This window comes from Festucalex cinctus, chromosome 1 (genome assembly GCF_051991245.1).
Source record: "Festucalex cinctus isolate MCC-2025b chromosome 1, RoL_Fcin_1.0, whole genome shotgun sequence".
Lineage (NCBI taxonomy): Eukaryota > Metazoa > Chordata > Actinopteri > Syngnathiformes > Syngnathidae > Festucalex > Festucalex cinctus.
Genome location: NC_135411.1, coordinates 55,287,029 through 55,308,345, shown reverse-complemented (window position 1 = coordinate 55,308,345; position 21,317 = coordinate 55,287,029). Strand labels below are relative to the sequence as shown.

Below are 21,317 nucleotides of genomic sequence, written 5' to 3'. Positions count from 1 at the left end.
ACAACATAACCACCCACGCACCCACAAGGGTTGCTGCAATAGCAATTTTGTCTTTTTACTTTATTTAAATTTTTTTAAACTAAGGTTGACAAATGTCAATGCATGTAATTTTACCAAACGTTCACCTACCTCATCCTCATGCACTATTGCACTTAGGGTTGAATAAATGCATTCCTATTGCATAATGCATACATACATGAATGTTTTGTTTTTCCAGATAAACCAGTTGTAGTTCTGTATTAATTTAAAAACTAACTTTTTATTTTGTGTAATTATCTGTTAGCCATTTCATATAGAAAATATACATTTGAAAGAGACACATTTGCTTGCTGTCATAATCAGCGCTACTAAAACATCAGTTTTTCCATTCCTGGATGAACAAATTGCAGATTATATGAAGGCTATATTGAATATAAAAAAACAAATGTATCGGTTATCGGTATTGGTATCGACCATACAAAGCAGGAAATTATCGGTTATCGGTATCAGTTGAAATTTTTCACATCGTGCATCACTATAAAAATAGGTTACAAAATTTAATTAAAAAAAAAAAAAACATACAATAACATTATTAAAACATTATTCAACAAACTTTAAAACATTTAGCATAAGGAATTTTAATAAAATAATAATAAAAATAATAATAATAATAATAATAATAATAATAACTTAATTAAAGCTGTTTAAAAGTCCCTATAGAGTATGAGAAAAAAAGCAAAAGTTTTTAACCTGGATTAGCTAAATGCAGCTTCACCATGTTTGCTTCGAACTCTGGGTTCCACTAGTTGGCCCAAGTCTGTAGATCTCAGAGCCCTGCGGGGTTTGTACTCAATCAGCATTTCTTGGATGTATTCAGGACCCAAACCATTTAGTAATTTATAGAGGAGTAGCAGAACTTCAAAATCTATTCTACAGCTGACTGGGAGCCAGTGTAAATCCTTAAGTACTGGAGTAATATGTTCTGATCTTTTTGTTTTGGTCACAACTCGAGCTGCAGCGTTCTGAATGAGCTGCAATTGTCTCATGTTCTTTTGAGAGAGTCCAGTCAGAAGACCGTTACAGTAATCTAGTCTGCTGGAGATAAAAGCATGGATAAGCTTCTCTTGGTCTGCTTGAAGCATGTAGTCCTTCAGTCTGGATATGTTTTTCAGCTGGTAAAAGGCTGTTTTAGTGATGAATTTAATATGATTGCTGAAGGTCAGATCTGAGTCTATTAGTACCCCAAGATTTCGAACTTGGTCTTTAGTTTCTAAAGACAGTGACTCAAGCTGTTTTTTAACTGCAATCCTCTTTTCTTTATTACCAAAAACAGTGACCTCCGTTTTGTTTTCGTTTAGCTGAAGGAAATTTTGGTTCATCCAGTTGTTAATTTGCTTTAGAGAATGACACAATACGTTAAAAGAACTGCTGTCATTTGGGGACATTGATAAATACAGTTGTGTGTCATCTGCATAACTATGATCAACATCGGGGTTCTGAAGTATTTGACCCAAAGGTAACATATACATATACAAGGACTGACCCTTGAGGTTCCCCACATGTCATGGCCTTTCGATCAGATTCAAAATTTCCAATGGTCACAAAGTAACTCCTTTCCTCCAAATAGGACCTGAACCATTTAAGGACTGTTCCATTTAACCCCACCCAAGTTTCCAGCCTGTCCAACAGTAATTATGATCAATCATGTCAAATGCTGCACTGAGGTCCAACAAGACGAGCACCGATACCTTCCCTGCATCAGTGCTCAATCTTCTATCATTCAGTACTTTAAATCAGAGCTGTCACGATAAGGGAAATATCGTGATATCGTGATATTAAAACTGCCACAATATCGTCGTCGTCATGTTCATAATATTTAAAAGGAACACATCTGTTAAAAAAGTCAGGTTGATTTCCATTTGTGCAGTTCTAGCACCATCTAGTGGCTAGTTTATTTGTGCAATTTAATTTTCATTAGGGATGTTTTGGCCTTCCATGTTTAAAATTATGCTAATTGTCAGATGAAGGGGAACCTAATTTGCTTGTGAAGCGATCAATGTGTGCTTGCATTAGCAAGTAAGTGCCTCAATATTGTTATTAGAGATTGTAGGTGGTTTATATGCATTGCTGTTATGTCAAAAGCACAATATCGTGCTTTTTGTTAGTACAAGCTCTCTTTTTTTTTTATATATTGCATATGATCTTTTTTAAATATTGCCAACGCCCCCACAATATCGTGATAATTATCGTATCGTGACCTTCATATCGTGATATCGCATCGTGATGTTTGGATATCGTTACATCCCTAGTTTCTGTACTGTGATGAGGTCGGAACCTGACTGGAATTTATCCAAAAGTCCGTTTAAGCTCAAGAAATTGCTGAGTTCATTAAAAACCACTTTTCAACTATTTTGGTTATGAAGGGAAGGTTTGGGATTGGTCTATAATTTGCTAGCAGGGAGACATCCAGTGTTCTCTTTTTTAGAATGGGCTTGACGGCAGCTACTTTCAGAGATTTAGGAAGCTCACCTGATAGAAGTGAGCAGTTAATTATTTGCTGTAAATCGATCTGAACAGATTTCACAATGGTTTTGAAAAAGCCAAACACAGATCATGATTGAAACTAAGAAAACACAAGGATAAAATCAAACAAAACCCAAACTAACCTTAAACCATGACGTAAGTAAAAATAAAAAACAACCAAAACCCAACCCAAACCATGACAGTGAAATGTGATAAGGCCACTATAATGCCCTTGCATGTGGGAAAGGAGAGCCACAGTCGCTGATGCCCTTTTCAGCTGTTTATTGAACGCCGGAAGAGCAGTAAAAACAGTGAGCGCTCTCATGCAAAGCTGCTGTTGGCCACAGCCCTCACTTAGACAGTCACACGCAGACTTGCTGACGTCCCATGGCCCCACACCAGGCCCCGTCCCTTAAAGCCCAGACTAAACCTCCTGCTTAGTTTTTGGGATGCACATGCATTGCCTTTGTCTTTCTCTTCCACTCTTTTGCTCAACTGACTCAGTCCTTCTATTTTGCGTTGCGCTCAGATAGCAAAAGCGAGAGCCTCTGCATACTACAACAACCATTTGCCGTCTTCTTATCACATCCATCTATTGGTTCAGAGGGGCAGTCTGCACTCCCAACAGCAGATTATTTATTTCCTGTCTCTTTGCCATTGTGTTCTTTCCACCAGCATGAACATGCAAAGGAAGATACAGCAATTAAACATTGTTGACCTTTCCCTCTGGACCGTGAGATGACCAGTTTCCCCACCTCAGTGAGGTCTGTACGAAACCTCAGGCAGGGCTCCAAGCGAGAACACTGTAGCAACTCGGAAAGTACGTCTGCATTGTTGTAGGGCTGTAAAAGCTTTTGTCCAATGAACAGACAGCAGCGGTAACGTAACCTCTGGGTTGAATATTATGGGACCTGTTACAAAAGAAATGCCAAAAAAGATAGAAAACTAATCGAACTGTACTCTTTGGTGGACACAATGATTTTCTACTACCCCAATGGAAAAAAAAAAAATGTCGCTCCTGATGAGTTACGGAGTACCATTTACAACATTGAAGCAAAAATGGAAAGGTGATCGCCTCCCATGTTTTCTCGCTGCCTGTCTAGCTCCATCCATCCTTTACTACATAATATTATATCTGGGATTTGTTGACCAAAGAATAAGTGTTTAAATAAAAAAAAAAGCAAGCTAACTATCCAATTTGGTAGAAATTGGGATTTTGTTTTACAAAAGACATTATCTGCACTGTGAGTGTGACTTCTTATCAGTGGCGTTCCTGCCATGAGGCGGATTAGGCAGATGCTAGGGGCGCTCGTGAGCAAAAGGGGCGAAAGGGAAAGGAGATTTATTTTTATTTGTTTAATCCTTTGTCAGTCACGTAAACTTGCGCCTTCTGTTTAAAGTAAAGCATGGCTTGCCAGCCAACGACATACCATCTTTCAGGTTTGCCTTTGATTGACAGCTACGGCTAGCCAATCGGGATTGGGAGGGTGGGGTGGAGGAGACGCGCGTTCTGGAGACGTGCATTAGCCAAACATACTTATAGTAGTGCGCTTTCGCCGACCAGCGCTGACCCAATGACCACCAAACGCCAAACCTCCATCCAGGATGACACAGTTGACATTGCTGGGAATCCTGCGTCCACTGGTCCACTAAACGTTTACAAGTGAGTGGCAAACTTTTGCTTTGATTAGTCAAGCCACACAGCATGAATGAATTGTAGCAATACACAGTATGCAGTTAACAGACCCACACAGTCACACATTCAAAACAACAACTTTGTAGCATAAAATCATTTATCACTAAAGCACAGTTGCAGTACAATGCAAGTTGAATTCTCTCTTCTTTTTTTATTGCCAAGTTTGTTAATGTTGATGACTGTCACGAAGTTCTAATTAAAAAACAGCACTTTACACATCCTTTTGGGTTGATATTTTGCTTAGTTTTTCACTGAACCCATATGTTGTTTCTGTATATTATTGACCTATCTCAACTCAACCTTATTTATAAATCACTTTAAAACATCCATTGCTGCATACAAAGTGCTGTGCATGGAATAGAAATCAGTCTTGCAGTAGAGACAAGTGAATGAAAATTACGCTAAACAAAATAATAATATTAAAAAATAAGATGTAGGGAAGTGAAGAAGTAAATATAATAAGTATAAATAAACTAACACAAAATACAGAAGGCACCATAAAACACTGAAATGATGCGAAGTCTCATGCTGAGTCAAAGACCAAAGACTAGAGATGTCCGGCAAAAATGATATGAAATTTTGTCCATATCGTACAGCCCTAAATCCAAAAAGCAAATGAAGGCAAGTGCTAGCCAATCCCAGATAGAAGCGGCTGAGTCACACAGTCATTCATTTGGACATAGTTGTTTGTTGTACAGGAGTGACGAGTGCTTTTGTTGTAAATGAACTTTTGAGTTGAATAAAATAAATGCAAAATGAACTACACAATTTTTTTTTTCCGATTGTCTTTTAGATTTCAGAATGAACTGCTGCTTTTAAGTGTCAGAAAATATTTCTGAGCACTTTTGCAGTTGTCACAATGCCACGGTTCAACCTGAACAACATCAGATTTAGGTTTATGAAGTGCCCCCACTGTACTTTCTTTCTGGTGACAGGTCTGGCTCTTTAGTTAAGAAAATTGAACCAAACCATTTTACTTGGTAGAAACAAGGATTGGACGCTCTACAGTGATACCTGGAGCGGTACTTGAATATGACCACCTTTTCAGAAACAGCTATCTTCTTAACCATTATTTCCAAACCGATAGTCAGAATAACGTCATTTATCATAGTGTCCGGTAATACTCGAGAAAAGTTGATGCACTTCAATTTATGGATGCTTTAAAGAGCAAACAGTATTCACAACCAACTCACTCGGAAAGTTATTTAGTAATACAATAGAAATGACTGTGAATATGTTTAAGTGCACTTGTGTATAGATATAACTTGGTTTATATATTTTATTTATTATTATTATTATATTTTTTTTTAATAATAGTAAATTAGAATTGTATTAATAATGAAATAAGTTTAAATATATTTAGTAAAAGGGGTAGGACCAGATAAGTTTCTAACTTCTTCCTACTCCCTTTTGAACATGTAAGTTATGATTGATTGAATGATTATTTTATTGGGATTTTCTTCTCTTTTGATTGTTGTTGTTTTTTCTTATCTCTGCTGTTCATCTGTTTATATGTTCAATAAATTAAAAAAAAAAATGACTGGGAAGTTAACACATCCTAGAGGTGAATGAAAATAAATAATAAACCTGACAGGATAAATAAGCTACATAAACATCCTAATACGAGGCAACACACACAAGTTAACAAAAATGTTAAACATAATTTACTGTACTGTATATAAAAAGACTTGTTTTCTTTTATGTTTTTCAGGACGCGAATGTTACAGGTGCAATTTTCGTGGGTCCTCGTTAGTTTGAATAATAATGAGTTACAAACTTACAATTTTGAGAGTGTCACAGTTGTTTAAGTTACAAAGCTACCAGCATTCCATGAATGACTGAAGACAGGTATCTTTTTCGCAGTGTGTGTCCAGGAAAAGTAAGCAGTAACTAATTTGTTCAGTTGGCACTAAGTCCACGTTGAATCTGCCTGTGTTAAGTTAGCATGTTATGTTAAGTATGGTGCCACGTTAGCTTAGCGAGTGCCATCCATCCATCCATCCATCCATCCATCCATCCATCTTCTTCCGCTTATCCGGGGTCGGGTCGTGGGGGCAGCAGCTTCAGGAGGGAGGCCCAGACTTCCCTCTCCCCAGCCACTTCAACCAGCTCCTCCGGTGGGATCCCAAGGCGTTCCCAGGCCAGCCGAGAAACATAGTCTCTCCAGCGTGTCCTGGGTCGCCCCCGGGTCCTCCCACCGGTGGGACATGCCCGGAACACCTCCCCAGGGAGGCGTCCAGGAGGCATCCGAACCAGATGCCCGAGCCACCTCAGCTGGCTCCTCTCAACGCGGAGGAGCACCGGCTCGACTCTGAGTCCCTCCCGGATGACCGAGCTTCTCACCCTATCTCTAAGGGAGAGCCCGGAAACCCTGTGGAGGAAACTCATTTCGGGTGCTTGTATCTGGGATCTCGTTCTTTCGGTCACGACACACAGCTCGTGACCATAGGTGAGGGTCGGAACGTAGATCGACCGGTAAATCAAGAGCTTGCCTTTTGGCTCAGCTCTTTCTTTACCACGACGGACCGATACAGAGTCCGCATCACTGCAGACGCTGCACCGATCCGCCTGTCGATCTCCCGCTCCATCCTACCCTCACTCGTGAACAAGACCCCAAGATACTTGAACTCCTCCACTTGGGGCAGGATCTCATCCCCGACCCGAAGACGACACTCCACCCTTTTCCGACTGAGGACCATGGTCTCGGATTTGGAGGTGCTGATCCTCATCCCAACCGCTTCACACTCGGCTGCGAACCGCCCCAGTGAGAGTTGGAGATCCCTGCTTGATGAAGCCAACAGCACCACATCATCTGCAAAGAGCAGAGATGCAATGCTGAGGCCACCAAACCGGAACCCCTCAACGCCTTGGCTGCGCCTAGAAATTCTGTCCATAAAAGTTATGAACAGAATCGGTGACAAAGGGCAACCTTGGCGGAGTCCGACCCTCACCGGAAACGAATCCGACTTACTGCCGGCAATGCGGACCAAACTCTGGCAACGGTCGTACAGGGACCGAACAGCCCGTATCAGGGGGCCCGGTACCCCGTACTCCCGAAGCACCCCCCACAGTACTCCCCGAGGGACACGGTCGAACGCCTTCTCCAAATCCACAAAACACATGTGGACTGGTTGAGCGAACTCCCACGCCCCCTCAAGGATCCTGCTGAGGGTGTAGAGCTGGTCCACTGTTCCACGGCCAGGACGAAAACCACACTGCTCCTCCTGAATCCGAGATTCGACCTCCCGACGGACCCTCCTCTCCAGCACCCCCGAATAGACCTTACCAGGGAGGCTGAGGAGTGTGATCCCTCTGTAGTTGGAGCACACCCTCCGGTCCCCCTTCTCAAAAAGGGGGACCACCACCCCGGTCTGCCAATCCAGAGGCACTGTCCCCGATGTCCACGTGATGTTGTAGAGGCGTGTCAACCACGACAGCCCCACAACATCCAGAGTCTTTAGGAACTCCGGGCGGATCTCATCCACAACCGGGGCCCTGCCACCGAGGAGCTTTCCAACCACCTCAGTGACTTCGACCCCAGAGATAGGAGAGCCCACCTCAGAGTCCCCAGACTCTGCTTCCTCAAAGGAAGACGTGTTGGTGGAATTGAGGAGGTCTTCGAAGTATTCCCCCCACCGTTTCACGACGTCCCGAGTCGAGGTCAGCAGCACCCCATCGCCACTATACACAGTGTTAATGGTGCACTGCTTTCCTCTCCTGAGACGCCGGATGGTGGACCAGAATTTCCTCGAAGCCGTCCGAAAGTCGTTTTCCATGGCCTCACCAAACTCCTCCCAGCTTAGCGAGTGCTACAATTTATATCCAACACATGTTTGTGTCCACCTTTAAGCTGTGTCTGATAACACGAACGTAACATATGTAGCCTGGTTGATCTTCCGCATGTGGCTGACTGCAACTAATAAAGTGCAGTAACTTGTAATCTAACTTGGTTACTTTTAAAAAAGAAGTGATCACTAAGTTACTTTATAAAGATGTAATCAATAAATCAGAATACTTTTGTATTTATGTAGTACCATTTACAACTTTTGACAATGGAAACACAAAGCAACATTTTTTCCACAGCTTTTCGGAAAGCTGACATCTGCTGATCAAACTGGCAAACAAATTCATTGTGACACCGGAGGATTTCCAGGATTAAGCCTGTATACAAAGCTCAGACAAAACGGTTCCGTGAACACGGACAGTGAGATGGGTTATCTATGGCACACCGAGCCAGTCGCGGTGGTGGTCAAGGTCGTGACAACGCTAATTACAAGCACAAGGGTTGCCTGAGCACTCATTTTGATTCAAATAAACACTATCGTACATTATGTTGAGGGTCTCTCGGCTCGGGTGAACTTTGGCCCCACCACGGGACAAATGAATAAACAGATTGGCCACGCAGTACAGCATCTGGAGGGGCTCTCCAATGACCGTCCCCCTTGCTTTCCTGAATAGACTCTATTTAGACCCAGTGGCACACTGATCTCATACAAGCACCCTCCAGCATGCTCGTAATGAGATGCAGGTAACAAGGGGAAAAAAGGTTGACGTCACAATACTATGTTCTTCTCTTGTTTGCTCTCATTTGCGGTGTAGACGTAAAGATAAACATAGCGGTGTTCCATTGGGTTTGTTCTGAGTACAAATAAAGGATGGCGTAGTCACCACGACACAACAAAAGACTGTTGGCGGACAAGAGACTTTCTAAAGGCCATTACCTCAGTTTAGTAACCATGCATATGAAATCTATTTTCTACGAGGATACACAGGTAGGACAAACTAAATGAAGTGAAATTTGGTGGGAATCAAATGGATGTTTTTTTTTTTGTTTTTTTTTGTTTTGTTTTGTTTTTTTTGGGGGGGGATAATGTAAACAAAATCTGTGGAAAAACATACAAACATTTGACATTCTATTCAATATCTGATTCTCAATATTCAATGTCCATGACCTCAATCTGCTACAGGGATATACATTGATGGGCCACTTCATTAGGTACACCCGCACAATCAACACAATAGCTGTACCAAAAATACTACTTGAAGAAAGCTAATGTTTAGTTTTGATTGACATGCTCACAGAGCCATGACTTTGGGACACTTTATTAGGCACAGCTGTATCATTATTATCGTAGTGGTTTAAAGGTTGCAAAGGGGTGGCAAAATGCAGATATTCAACAAATGTTATAGTGCTGTCAAAGTTAAAGCTTTAAAGCTTTAACTCTTGAGTTAGTTAAAACTTTATCTTTGACAGCAAATTAAATTTACACAAATCCATTAAAGTTTAATTGCATTTTTAAGAAAAAAACACAAGAAACCCAACTGAATTTGTAAAAAATATATATACGTGTACTATAAATTCTTTCCAACTAAGCTCCCTTTGTTACGCTACACGAAATGTTACAAAATTCCACTTTATTCCTATTAATACACGTCAATTCCCATAACTTTTCCCTTTAATTCCAGGGATAGTTTCCAACTGCAACCCTTTACAGAGCTGTACAGCTGCACTGCATTGTAGTGAGACATATGTGTACAACTTTAAAACTGCTAGATAAAAAAAAAAAACTATTTTTGACCCATATTGGGTAATTATTAACCAAGCAGTTTGAAGGGTGTACAATTAAAAATAGCTCTCTGTATGTTACAGTACAGTATATACAGTGAACTCCCGTTATCGCAATGTAGACCCACCTGCAATAGGTGACAAGCTGCAATATAGAGAGATCATATAATAAAAAACCATATTTAAAAAATATTTTTAAGCTTGCAGGTGTACCTAATGTAGCGTCCAGGGAGAGATGTTGCGTGCGGACAAAAGTGTGTGAATTTTTTATTTATTTTTTTTTAAACCCATCCAGGAGAATTAGAGATTACAATGTGCGTGTCATGTTTGGATGGATGTGGGGAGGATGATGACCAATCCCATTTGTTTGTCAATCACACTTCCATGCGCTCATACCAAAGGATGTGAGTGGAAAGGACCGGACGGCGTGGTGGACATCCAGCAGGCAGAGCTGCGACAAAGGGCCCGAGTGTGATGACCTTCAGTCATCTGGACAAGTCATCTCCAGATGTTGCCTGGGCTTGATCCGCCATGTCTGACTTAATCCCTCCCCTCGCCATCAAGGCCCCCGCTGTTGTTCTCGTCATGTACGACGGCTCCGATGAGTGGACATGCATTAGGGCCTCGATTAATTCAAATCCCGCTATTGAGCACCTGATTGGGATAGCCAAACCCGAGGAACGACGCAGGCCTCCATGGTGACGGTGCATATACGCAACAAGCTTGTGTACACTGTCAACATGCAGTACACATTCAATATTGATGTTTTAACACTGTTTACACGTTACACAAGTTTATACGCACGTGCAGGCTGAACGACTGACTCCTTTTAGATAAACATCAAGTAAATCTAGAAAATCCCAGTTGGCTCAATGGACATAACGGTCAATGGGACGGAAGGCCACAAATGACATCTGGGGCTGCAGATTTTTTTATCTAAAAATATACTGTGAATTATGACTTACTAATGCATTAGCATAGTTCAGTGTTTCAACTTACATTGAAATTCAGTTTACTTCGTCACTATAGGATCAGACCTTTGGCATAAACTGATGACCATGTGTAGATTCTTATCCTCCTACATATGAAAAATTACTGAAAATTAAGTGACAGTGTGTAATACTTGACCACTACAGTAAATGTCGCTATATCATAGAATGCAGCCGAAGCGCATTCATTTCGAAGCACGCACACTACAGTGGCTCAGAGAGACCACACTTCGCAAGCTTACCACCAATTCTTAGTTTGCATCAGAGAAAACAAAGCAATGTCAACTTGGGAGCCGGTGTGAAGATCTGCAAGCGATGCCAAAAGACCAAACGGGCTTGATTTACTCGGAGCAGCTAACAAGAGCAGCTAGCGGGAGAAGCAAGTCAAAAATAAATAAATACAAAGCTAGTAACAGCTTGCGAGAGCAAAGCAGAAGGTGACAACTGACAAGCGATGGGAGCCCGAATCACGAGACTCAGCAATGAACACTTGCAGGCCCCAGCTGTGGAAGGTAAACTGCGGTCGACCCATTGGGTCTGACACTAGATGCAAGCACAACCAGGGCTAATTACGTTTGCAAACTTGTCCTTTGGACATCCGTAGCAGGAAGATGGCGGTGAAAAATGGCAGCCTCTACAAGTAGTAAGATGAGACTCAGCCGTGTAATACAATTAGTGATTACTAGACCCTGCAATTGGCTGGCAACCAGTTCAGGGTGTACCCCGCCTGCTACACATAGGATGAGTGGATGGATTACTAGACCTACGATTTTTTATTTTTTATTTTTGCATACTCCTGAAAACCATTGTGGGTTTTTTAAATTGAATTCATTATTTGTTCACCACCAGATGGCGCTAAAGATTACACACTGTAACTTTAAGAAAAATGCTAGAAAGTCGTAGATCTGCAATTCTATCCGGATTTGCAGTAAAACTACATGAGAGTTCAATTTAATTCTTCCCAGTCTAAATTGTTGTTGTTGGTTTTTTTGTTTTGTTTTTTAAAGATAATCATAATCGGCTAGCATCATTAAAATGTGTCATTTTTTCATTAGGTGCTTTTCAAAAAAATGTCTTCCAACTTGGCTTTTTAATTTTTGCAATATCCATAAAGGTAGAAACACACAACCAAAAACAAGTTCCTTGTTGGTGGCATCTATAAAAGATTAAGCTCTATTGATTATTGAATACCAAAGTCAGGCTAGTGTACCACTACATTATTAGTGACACATGAAAGTAATCATACTTGTAAGAACTCCAGAACTCATCTTTCCAAGCTCCCAAAATGCTTCACAGGACATTCCAGTGGAGGATCTGCCGCTTCTCTCCAAACATCCTTTGCACCACCCATCAAGATTTGGCGTGTGCAGGTGTGTATGTGTGTTGACAGTCTGCCAGACCTTCTCATGTTTACCCACAAACACGGCTAGCCTCAAAGGTCGTCGCTTGACGTTTGACCCAGAAAAAGTGGACGGCGGGTCGGCGATGAAAGCCTCAGACATGTTTGGCCTGCCACACGCAGAGCGACGTGGCCGAAACAGATGCAGTGTGCGAGCTCGGCAACTCTTTTCATGATTGGCTGACCGTTGGTCAATGGTTCATTCTGTGATTTTATAATTTTATTTTTGTCTTTTTGGTAAACAACTTCTCCCATGACAATCCTTCCATGTTTTTTTTTTTGGTTCAATAAAAAGTAATAGAGGATTGTATTGTGCATTACATCCAGGAAATGAGAGTCTTCTTGTACCTAATATTTTGTCCCTCACCTGTAGCTGAATGACACAAACATCTCCCTATCAATCAAAGTGAAGCATTATTTTTCTGTGCTGGTGTTCCTAATGAAGTGTCCACTGTTATGTACAAACGTGCGTGAGACCCAGCGCAAACAAAGAAGCCGTCCATTAGAGTCGACCTTTTCATTCGTCCGTCGAAGAGAAGCTTGGGGCGCCATTATTGTCTGGCCCGTCCCTATGGTGACCGGGCAGCTCTGTTTTAGGAGGGGAAATCAAAAAAGGGAGGTGTGGAGGATCTCATTAGAAAAAGGACGAGAACACCCGACCATGCGTGCTACACCTTGCTTTTCTGCATACATGCAGAAAAGGACCATCAACATGACCACCCAGGTACTGTATTGAAATAAACTAATGGAAGGTAGAGCCGACATATGGTGGATAGACATCCTGTGGATTCTTGGAAGAAAAGTTAGCGATTGGAGCACCACATTGAGAATGGAAGAGCAGGTGTCGGCAAAATGAACTACGAGTGACACAACTAACAAATTTTTGGCAATACAAGCAGTCATTCGCCCGATTTTTTATTTTTTTTTGCTCTGGCTTGCGGGCGCAGACTTGCGATACGACCGCCGTCTTATGGCAATGAACTCAGCTCAACTCACATTACAAAAACAGCACTTGGGCAAATAGTGAACAATTCTTCAAAAAAAAGAGGCCCCAGGCTGATTATTGCCATTACCAGTTGAAATTAACTGTCAAAGTTAACTAAGCGTAAAACAACAACAAATTGCACATTGACTTTCAGTCCACTAGCTTACTGTTAACGCCTAATAGCAAGCATCTATGGTGTGGTGCTCTAGTTGACACGGTTAGCTTGCAGTGAAAGAACAGTTATCGGTGTTTTTTGGGACAGGTACTGTGTTTAACCAAATTTCTTTGAACTGAGTGCAGTTGTGCTTCTATGTACTAAACTGAAGGAGGCAAAATAAAAGATTTAATGTCAGCTATAGACATTAAAACAATTTCTAAACTTTGGACTTCCGGTCAAAAAAAGGTAGAGATAGTCGTAAAAGTTAGGAAAGTGGCAAAAAAAAACAGTGGAGATCAGTAAGGTTAGTGAAAGGGAAGTGAAAAAAATTAAGTAATGAAGAAAAACGTAATTTATGTTCATTCTATTTCATTATGATATTAATAATTTTAAGGGCCATTTATTTTTTTATAAAGACCAAGATACAAAAAAATTCTGTTTATCAAGGGGCTAGATGGGATTCATTGCATTTCAATGAGGAGTGGATTTGAGACTGATAGTCGAAAAGCACATCACCACAAGATTTGCTATAGCCAAAGGCTGAGCTGCAATATGTTTAATTATACAGAAGAATAGTAGTGCGGCGAGAACAAGAGACAGTTATACTTTGTGTCCCATACATACTGTATATGTTCCACGTGGGAACCTCGGTATATTTCTATGCCATACCGAAAAACCTGACGATACAGTCCACTTGCATTGGGTTTTTTTACTCTATTAGAGTGCCATTCTAGTTTTGTTTTGTTAGCTTGATATCAGAGATGAGCATTTGATTACACTTCCATGGAAAATTAATCAATGGGGGGTGAAAATATGAGCTGATATCATATTGTCTTCTTTAGACAGAAGACTAATTGAGATTTACTCAGCAGACCAGATTTTTAAATCAATGAATTATGTTTAATACTCTTTTCACCATTGTTGTAAATGTGTTTTTCTTCCAGAACCGACCCTTTTCTGGCTTCTGATTGGGGGGGCGGCGGCTAAAGGCCACTTGCTACTTGTTGATTAGGGCATGCACTTTACAGCTACTGAGTACGGTACTTTTTCTTATTATTATTTTTTTAGGTTTGGGGGGGGGGGGGGGGGGGGTATAGCGTGGAAACAAAGTTTGAGAAATCATTTACAGCGTTCAGGGTCCGGTGCAATGATGGTGGTCAGGTCAAGATGAGACATTAGACTTAGACTTGATCACCATCAGAAGATAAACTAAAATGAAAGCAGAGTAGTACTACGTACTTGATAAAGTTTTTTTTGTTTTTTGTTTTGTTTTTTTACACCGCCGCCCACTCACCATCTCAACTTGCCGGGGGTCCAGATTGGTGGCTGCCGAAGCCGGGACGGCGAACTGGATCTTCCTCCGCTCTTTGGGCTCCACCTCTGTCGACACAGAGGGCTCCATGGCTCCTGGAACCTCGAAACGGGAGGACCTGCTGATCCTCGAGACTCGCCTCCCTTGAGCAGAGCGAGCAGAGAAGAGAGAGAAGTCCACCAGTTGCTACAAAGTCCGCTGTGTTTCCTTCTCTCCGCTGCGCTCAACCTGTGCTGCAGCAGGCAGAAGTAGCAGCGGTCCGTCCGTCGGTCCGTCCTCACACGAGGCTGAATGGGGAGGGAGGGACAGAGGGGCGGCACACAAGCGGAGGGAGGGATGGAGGGTTGGTTGACGGCAGGGAGCGCGAGAGAGAGGGGATGGACGAGCGTTTTACTTTCCATCTAAGCTGAAGTGGATTTGTGATCAGAGAGAAATGGGGAGAAAAAAAAAATAATCTCATCATGTCGACTGAGCCTCTTTTGGCCTCTCTTTGTGAATGAGAGATTGGAGCCAAAGGGGGTGGACGGGATAATAACCCCACAGGAGGGAAATCATTATCCACTTTGGAGCTGTTTTAATGTGCAAGTGTTTTCTTGAGTTCCTTGGATAAGGTAAATGTAAGTAAGGGTTAAAAAAAAAAAAAAAAGTAAAGTAAACATGGAAAGTGATGGTTGTTGAAATACTATTACTTACTTTTTGTTTTTGCGTTTGTATGGGGAAGATTTGCTCTCGTGTACTTGTCACATCCACTAACTCCTTAAACAGCGAGTGAAACTCAAAATAAAATGCGTCACTAGAGAGGAGTCAATAATTCCTTATGGGAGTGCACACAGGGGGGAGTTGGGTTGCAGAGGCCGAGTTTGAAACATTTTTTTCCCTTAACATTGACAAGACGAGGTAAGGTAGGACTCAGACGCAGGAGTAAGGTGGGCCACCAAGGCAACAGGTTTATTACCGGCCAACAGCTGCTGTCTCCTCTCAAACTGAGAGGAGAACGGGGAATCAAAAAAGTGGAGAACAAAAAGCGCTCCACTAGGGAGGAAAAAACAGGCAAAAGGTACTGGGGACAACAGAAAGCGCTCCGCTAGGGAGGAAAAAGGGCACAAGGCAAAAGGGGTAACTAAAGGCGCTCCACTGGGGAGGAAAAGGCACAAAAACAAGGCAAAAATACAAGGCACCGTGAACGAGGTCATGAGGACTGTGGGACGCTTCCATGCACTGACTGTGACACTTCGGCACTGAGGGTAGAATGCAGCTGGCTTTTATTGAGAGTCTTGATTGGTGGCAGGTGTTTGTAATCATGGGCGGGGACCGGTAATTATGGAGCAGCAGGAAGGGTAAGTGACCTGGGGTGAGAGGAGAGTTAGGATTTTCAAAGCATGACAGGAAACCTAGATAACAAAATAAAAGCATGGGCCGTCACGTGACAGTACCCCCCTCAACGGCCGGCTCTCGACGGCCCAGGAATGTCAGGGTTTTCTTCATAAAATTCATCAATGAGGGAGGGATCTACGATGAACCGGGAGGGGACCCATTGTCTTTCCTCCGGGCCGTACCCCTCCTAGTCGACCAGGTATTGTCTTCCGCGGCCCCGATTACGAACATCCAGAAGTTTCCTAACCTTGTAAACGGGGCCGCCTTCAATCATCTCCGGGGGGGGGGCTGTGTTCGGAGGGTACCAGAGGACTCACACGGACAGGTTTGACTTGGCTGACATGGAACGTGGGATGGATTCTGAGGGATCTTGGTAGGCGAAGACGAACTGCAGCAGGACCTATGGACTTGGTTACGGGAAAAGGCCCCACAAATCGCGGGGCCAGCTTTGGAGATGGTACCTTGAGCCTGAGGTGTTTGGCTGATAGCCAAACTTGCTGGCCTGGGCGGTATTCTGGTGCCGGTCTCCTCTTCCGGTCGGCGGCCCTCTTCACCCGGTCTCCCTGGCGTTGAAGCGCCGTCCGGGCCGCCGACCAGACTTTGTGGCACCGACGAATCATGGCCTGGACCGAGGGAACCGTCGCCTCCTCTTCTAGTTCGGCGAAAAACGGAGGATCGTAGCCGTGGACGCATTTGAACGGGGTGAGACCTGTGGCAGATGTGGGTAATGAGTTGTGTGCGAGCTCGACCCATACCAGATATTTACTCCAGGTTGTCGGGTTCTGGGAGACGAGGCATCGGAGTCCGGTTTCGAGTTGCTGATTGAGCCTTTCTGCCTGCCCATTGGCCTCAGGATGGTACCCTGAAGTCAAGTTGGCCTTGGCTCCCAGGGCTTTGCAGAACTGGGTCCAGAATCGGGAGATGAACTGTGGTCCACGGTCGGAAACGATGTGCAGGGGGAATCCATAAAACCTGAATATGTGGTTGATTATGATGTCTGCGGTGGTCTTGGCGGATGGGAGCTTGGACAGTGGAATGAAACGAACCATTTTGGAGAAACGGTCAACAACGGTGAGGATTGTGGTTTTACCATGGGATGGTGGTAGTCCGGTTACAAAAGCCACTGATATTTCCGCCCATGGTCTGGATGGGATGGGTAGTGGCTGGAGTAGGCCCATCCGGGACTGATTGGATGTCTTGTTGCGGGCACAGATAGGACAGGCAGCTACGTAGTCCTTGATCGTGGTTTCCATTGCCGGCCACCAGAATCTCCTGGCGACAGCATACATGGTCCTGCGGACTCCAGGATGGCAAAACAATCGTGAAGCGTGAGCCCAGTGTATTACCTGGGCCCTCAGTTCTTCTGGCACAAAGAGTCGACGTGGTGGGCATGACGTGGGGGGAGTGACGTTTCGCAGTGCCTCTTTGACATCATCCTCGATTTGCCATCTCATGGCCCCGACTATGCAGTCCCGGGGCAGAATGGTCTCAGGCTCGGCTTCCAATGGCTCGGACTCGTGAACTCTTGACAAGGCGTCAGCCTTGACGTTTTTGCTGCCTGGTCTGTACGTAAGAGAGAATACGAAGCGGTTAAAAAACAAAGACCATCTGGCCTGTCGAGGGTTGAGTCTTTTAGCTTGGCGTAAGTATTCTAGGTTTCGGTGGTCGGTCCAGATCACGAAAGGAAGTTCGGCGCCTTCCAACCAGTGTCTCCACTCTTCAAGAGCCACTTTTACCGCGAGAAGCTCCCGATCTCCGACCGAGTAATTGCGTTCTGCCTTGGATAGTTAACGTGAGAGGAATGCGCAGGGATGTGTTTTTCCGTCCTCCTGGCAGCGCTGGGACAATAATGCCCCAATCCCTATGCTCGAGGCGTCCACCTCGACCACGAACTGGCGTTTGGGGTCAGGAACTTTGAGGATTGGGGCGTTGGTGAATCGAAGTTTCAAGTCTTTGAATGCTTTTTCGGCTTCCGGGGTCCAAAAGAAACGAACTTGTGGGGAGGTCAAGGCGTGTAGGGGAGCGGCAATGGTGCTGAAGTTTCTAATGAATCGACGGTAAAAATTGGCGAATCCAAGGAATTGCTGGACTTTTTCCCGTGAATCCGGCGTGGGCCAATCTCGCACGGCGCTGACCTTGTCTGCCTCCATCTCTACTTTTCCCGGTGACACGACGAATCCCAGGAAGAAGATGGTGTTGACGTGAAACAGGCTCTTTTCGGCTTTTACGTAAAGCTGATGATCAAGCAGGCGTTGCAAGACTCTGTTCACATGGTTTTGATGGCTTGCTTGGTCAGGAGAGTAAATCAGAATATCATCCAGGTAAACGTACACAAAGTGGTCAATAAAGTCCTTTAGTACTTCGTTAATCATTGCCTGGAAAACTACTGGGGCGTTCGTGAGACCGAAAGGCATGACAAGGTACTCGTAGTGTCCTCGGGTAGTGTTGAAACCAGTCTTCCATTCATCCCCCTCGCGGATTCGGATGAGGTGATAGGCGTTTCGGAGATCGAGCTTCGTGAAGATTTTAGCTTGTTGTAGCTGGTCGAACACCGAGGACATCAAAGGCAGGGGGTACCGGTTCTTAATCGTGATGTCATTCAAGGGGCTGTAGTCAATGCATGGGCGTAGGGATCCATCCTTCTTGCTCACAAAAAAAGAAGCCTGCTCCCGCAGGCGAGGAAGACGGTCGGATGAGGCCAGCTTTCAAGGAGTCAATGTAAGTGTTCATGGCCTGACGTTCGGGTCCTGAGACCGAGTACAGTCTCCCCTTGGGGATGGTTGATCCGGGGATCAGGTCAATCGGGCAGTCATACTGTCGGTGTGGAGGAAGAGTCATGGCCTTGGTTTTGCTGAATACCTCCGGCAGGTGGTGGTAGCAGGATGGAACAGTGTGCAGGTTCGGATATTCCTCTTGAGCAGGCGAGGCGAGAGACACCTGGTGAACCTGGGCTGTGGTGTTCCGGGGTGCGGGTTGTTCCAATCTGTGAGTAATGCAGTCCTTTCCCCACTCCAGAATGACTCCAGAGTTCCAGTCGATTCTGGGATTATGTAGACGCAGCCAAGGGTGGCCCAGAACCAAAGTGGGGGAAGCAGCATGGAAAACATGGAAGCGAAGGGTCTTGAGGTGCTGTCCGATGCGCACTTCCAGAGGTTCAGTGATGTGGGTGATTTTGAAAAGTTCCTTGCCGTTCAGCGATCGAGCCTGGATGGTTGAAAGAAGTGGTTCGGTGGAGACTCGTAGTTGCCTCACGAGCTCCCAGTCCATGAGGCTCTCGTCGGACCCGGAGTCGATGAGGGCTGACAGATCGGTAGTGACATGGTGATGGGTTATCTGAATCTGCGTGAGCCTGTGGTTCTTGGCGGGTCGGGGTGGCGAGGAACTCACCGTTGAGCCGCCCTTCGTGGTGCAAGTTCCCACCAGGTGGCCAAGGCCCCCGCAATAGAAGCATCGGCCTTCTCGGCGGCGGCGCTGTCGCTCCTCGGGAATAAGCCGAGCCCGTCCCAGTTGCATGGGTTCCTCTCTGGCGAGACCCACCTCTCCTGGTTCCGGTCGGGGAGGAAGAATGGGTTGTGGCCTCCCTGCCTCTGGTGGCCGTGACCATGGGGTGGATTCCTCCCTCCTTCGGAGTCCGCCGATCTTCGCCAGTTCCTGGCGACGATGATCGGTGCGGATTGCGAGTGATATCAATGCGTCCAAGTCTGTGGGGAGTTCTACGGGGATCAGGAGTTCTTGAATGGCAGGTGAGAGTCCTTTCAAGAAATTATTGTGTAGTGCAATGGCGTTCCAGCCACTGTTCGTGGCCAACGTTCGAAAGCGAACTGCGTAATCGCTGACAGGTTCCTTGCCTTGTTGAAGTCGGCTCAATGCTCGTGCCTTCTCTCGGTCGTTGTTCTCTGGGTCAAAGACTTGGCGCAAGGCGACTTGAAATTCCTGTACGCTTTGACAGACCGAGGAACCCCTGGCCCATTCCACGGTCGCCCAGGTTTTGGCCCGTCCCGTCAGGTGCGACACCATGAAGGCCACTCGGGACCGGGCTGTGGGAAATGCCTGTTGTAAATGTTCAAAATGTATGTCACACTCCGTGAGGAAAGTCTGACAGCGCCCGGGTTCACCGGAGTATCGTTCTGGGGAGGCCAGTCTTAATCCTACCCCGGTGAATGGCGTGGTCGGGACGGGGAACTCAGGATGAGGAAGTTGTCCGGTGGGAGCTGGCGCTCGACGCCGTGAGAGGCTCACCAGCTCTTGGACATGGCTGGACAATTCCCCAATCTGTGACAACATGACTTGCTGGATCCGGTCCTGGTTGTCAAGCCGGGCCTCCTGGCTCTGCAGTGCAGCCTCGACCTTGCCTGCTGGGTCCATGCTGGCCGAAGTGTACTGACAAGACGAGGTAAGGTAGGACTCAGACGCAGGAGTAAGGTGGGCCACCAAGGCAACAGGTTTATTACCGGCCAACAGCTGTCTCCTCTCAAACTGAGAGGAGAACGGGGAATCAAAAAAGTGGAGAACAAAAAGCGCTCCACTAGGGAGGAAAAAACAGGCAAAAGGTACTGGGGACAACAGAAAGCGCTCCGCTAGAGAGGAAAAAGGGCACAAGGCAAAAGGGGTAACAAAAGGCGCTCCACTGGGGAGGAAAAGGCACAAAAACAATGCAAAAATACAAGGCACCGTGAACGAGGTCATGAGGACTGTGGGACGCTTCCATGCACTGACTGTGACACTTCGGCACTGAGGGTAGAATGCAGCTGGCTTTTATTGAGAGTCTTGATTGGTGGCAGGTGTTTGTAATCATGGGCGGGGACCGGTAATTATGGAGCAGCAGGAAGGGTAAGTGACCTGGGGTGAGAGGAGAGTTAGGATTTTCAAAGCATGACAGGAAACATGGATAACAAAATAAAAGCATGGGCCGTCACGCCGGTGGCGGCGTGACAAACATTTGCACAAGGCTACTCCAGTCCTGGACACCACCCCCCACATTCCCGTAGGTAGACCCTCACTCATCATTCTTTATGGAGGAAGATTGAAGACAAACGAGCAGCTGCTGGAATATTCTGGAGAATTTAAAGTGCTCTCATTGAATTAAAGCCAGCGTTGTTGCATAACTTGCTGTGAGTTTGGCTGGCATTCCACAAAAAAAAAGAATCATGAGGAATGTATTCTAGACTGTAGAGGCCACAAGTTACGGGCCACACATCATGTTGTCACTTCCTTGTCTGATAATGCGCTTTTATCTGAACGTATGAATGTAATGAGCTGCAGGTGCGTAAAAAAACAGCATGCGGATTAACGACTTAGTTGCTCCAGAGCTGCAAAAATATGAACAACATTACCCTA

General features: G+C 44.9%; 1 protein-coding gene and 1 long non-coding RNA gene across 5 annotated transcripts in view; one reads left to right on the top strand and one right to left on the bottom strand.

The window, feature by feature from the left end:
* The window catches only part of ppp1r1b (protein phosphatase 1, regulatory (inhibitor) subunit 1B), a 34,777-nt gene extending 19,867 nt beyond the window's left edge, over positions 1-14,910 (bottom strand). For 2 of the 4 annotated variants that reach the window (XM_077495273.1, XM_077495307.1), the window contains exon 1: positions 14,589-14,908. In XM_077495273.1, the coding sequence (XP_077351399.1) occupies positions 14,589-14,696 (108 nt within the window). In that variant the 5' untranslated portion in view covers positions 14,697-14,908. Of the gene's footprint in view, positions 1-14,588 lie in introns of all 4 variants that reach the window. The other 2 variants (XM_077495297.1, XM_077495267.1) reach the window with 2 other exon arrangements.
* LOC144001199 (uncharacterized) lies at positions 8,901-12,420 on the top strand. Its single transcript, XR_013278406.1, has 3 exons — positions 8,901-8,970; positions 12,050-12,123; positions 12,184-12,420. It is a non-coding gene; the product is annotated as an uncharacterized LOC144001199 (long non-coding RNA).
* Positions 14,911-21,317: the final 6,407 nt, after the last annotated feature.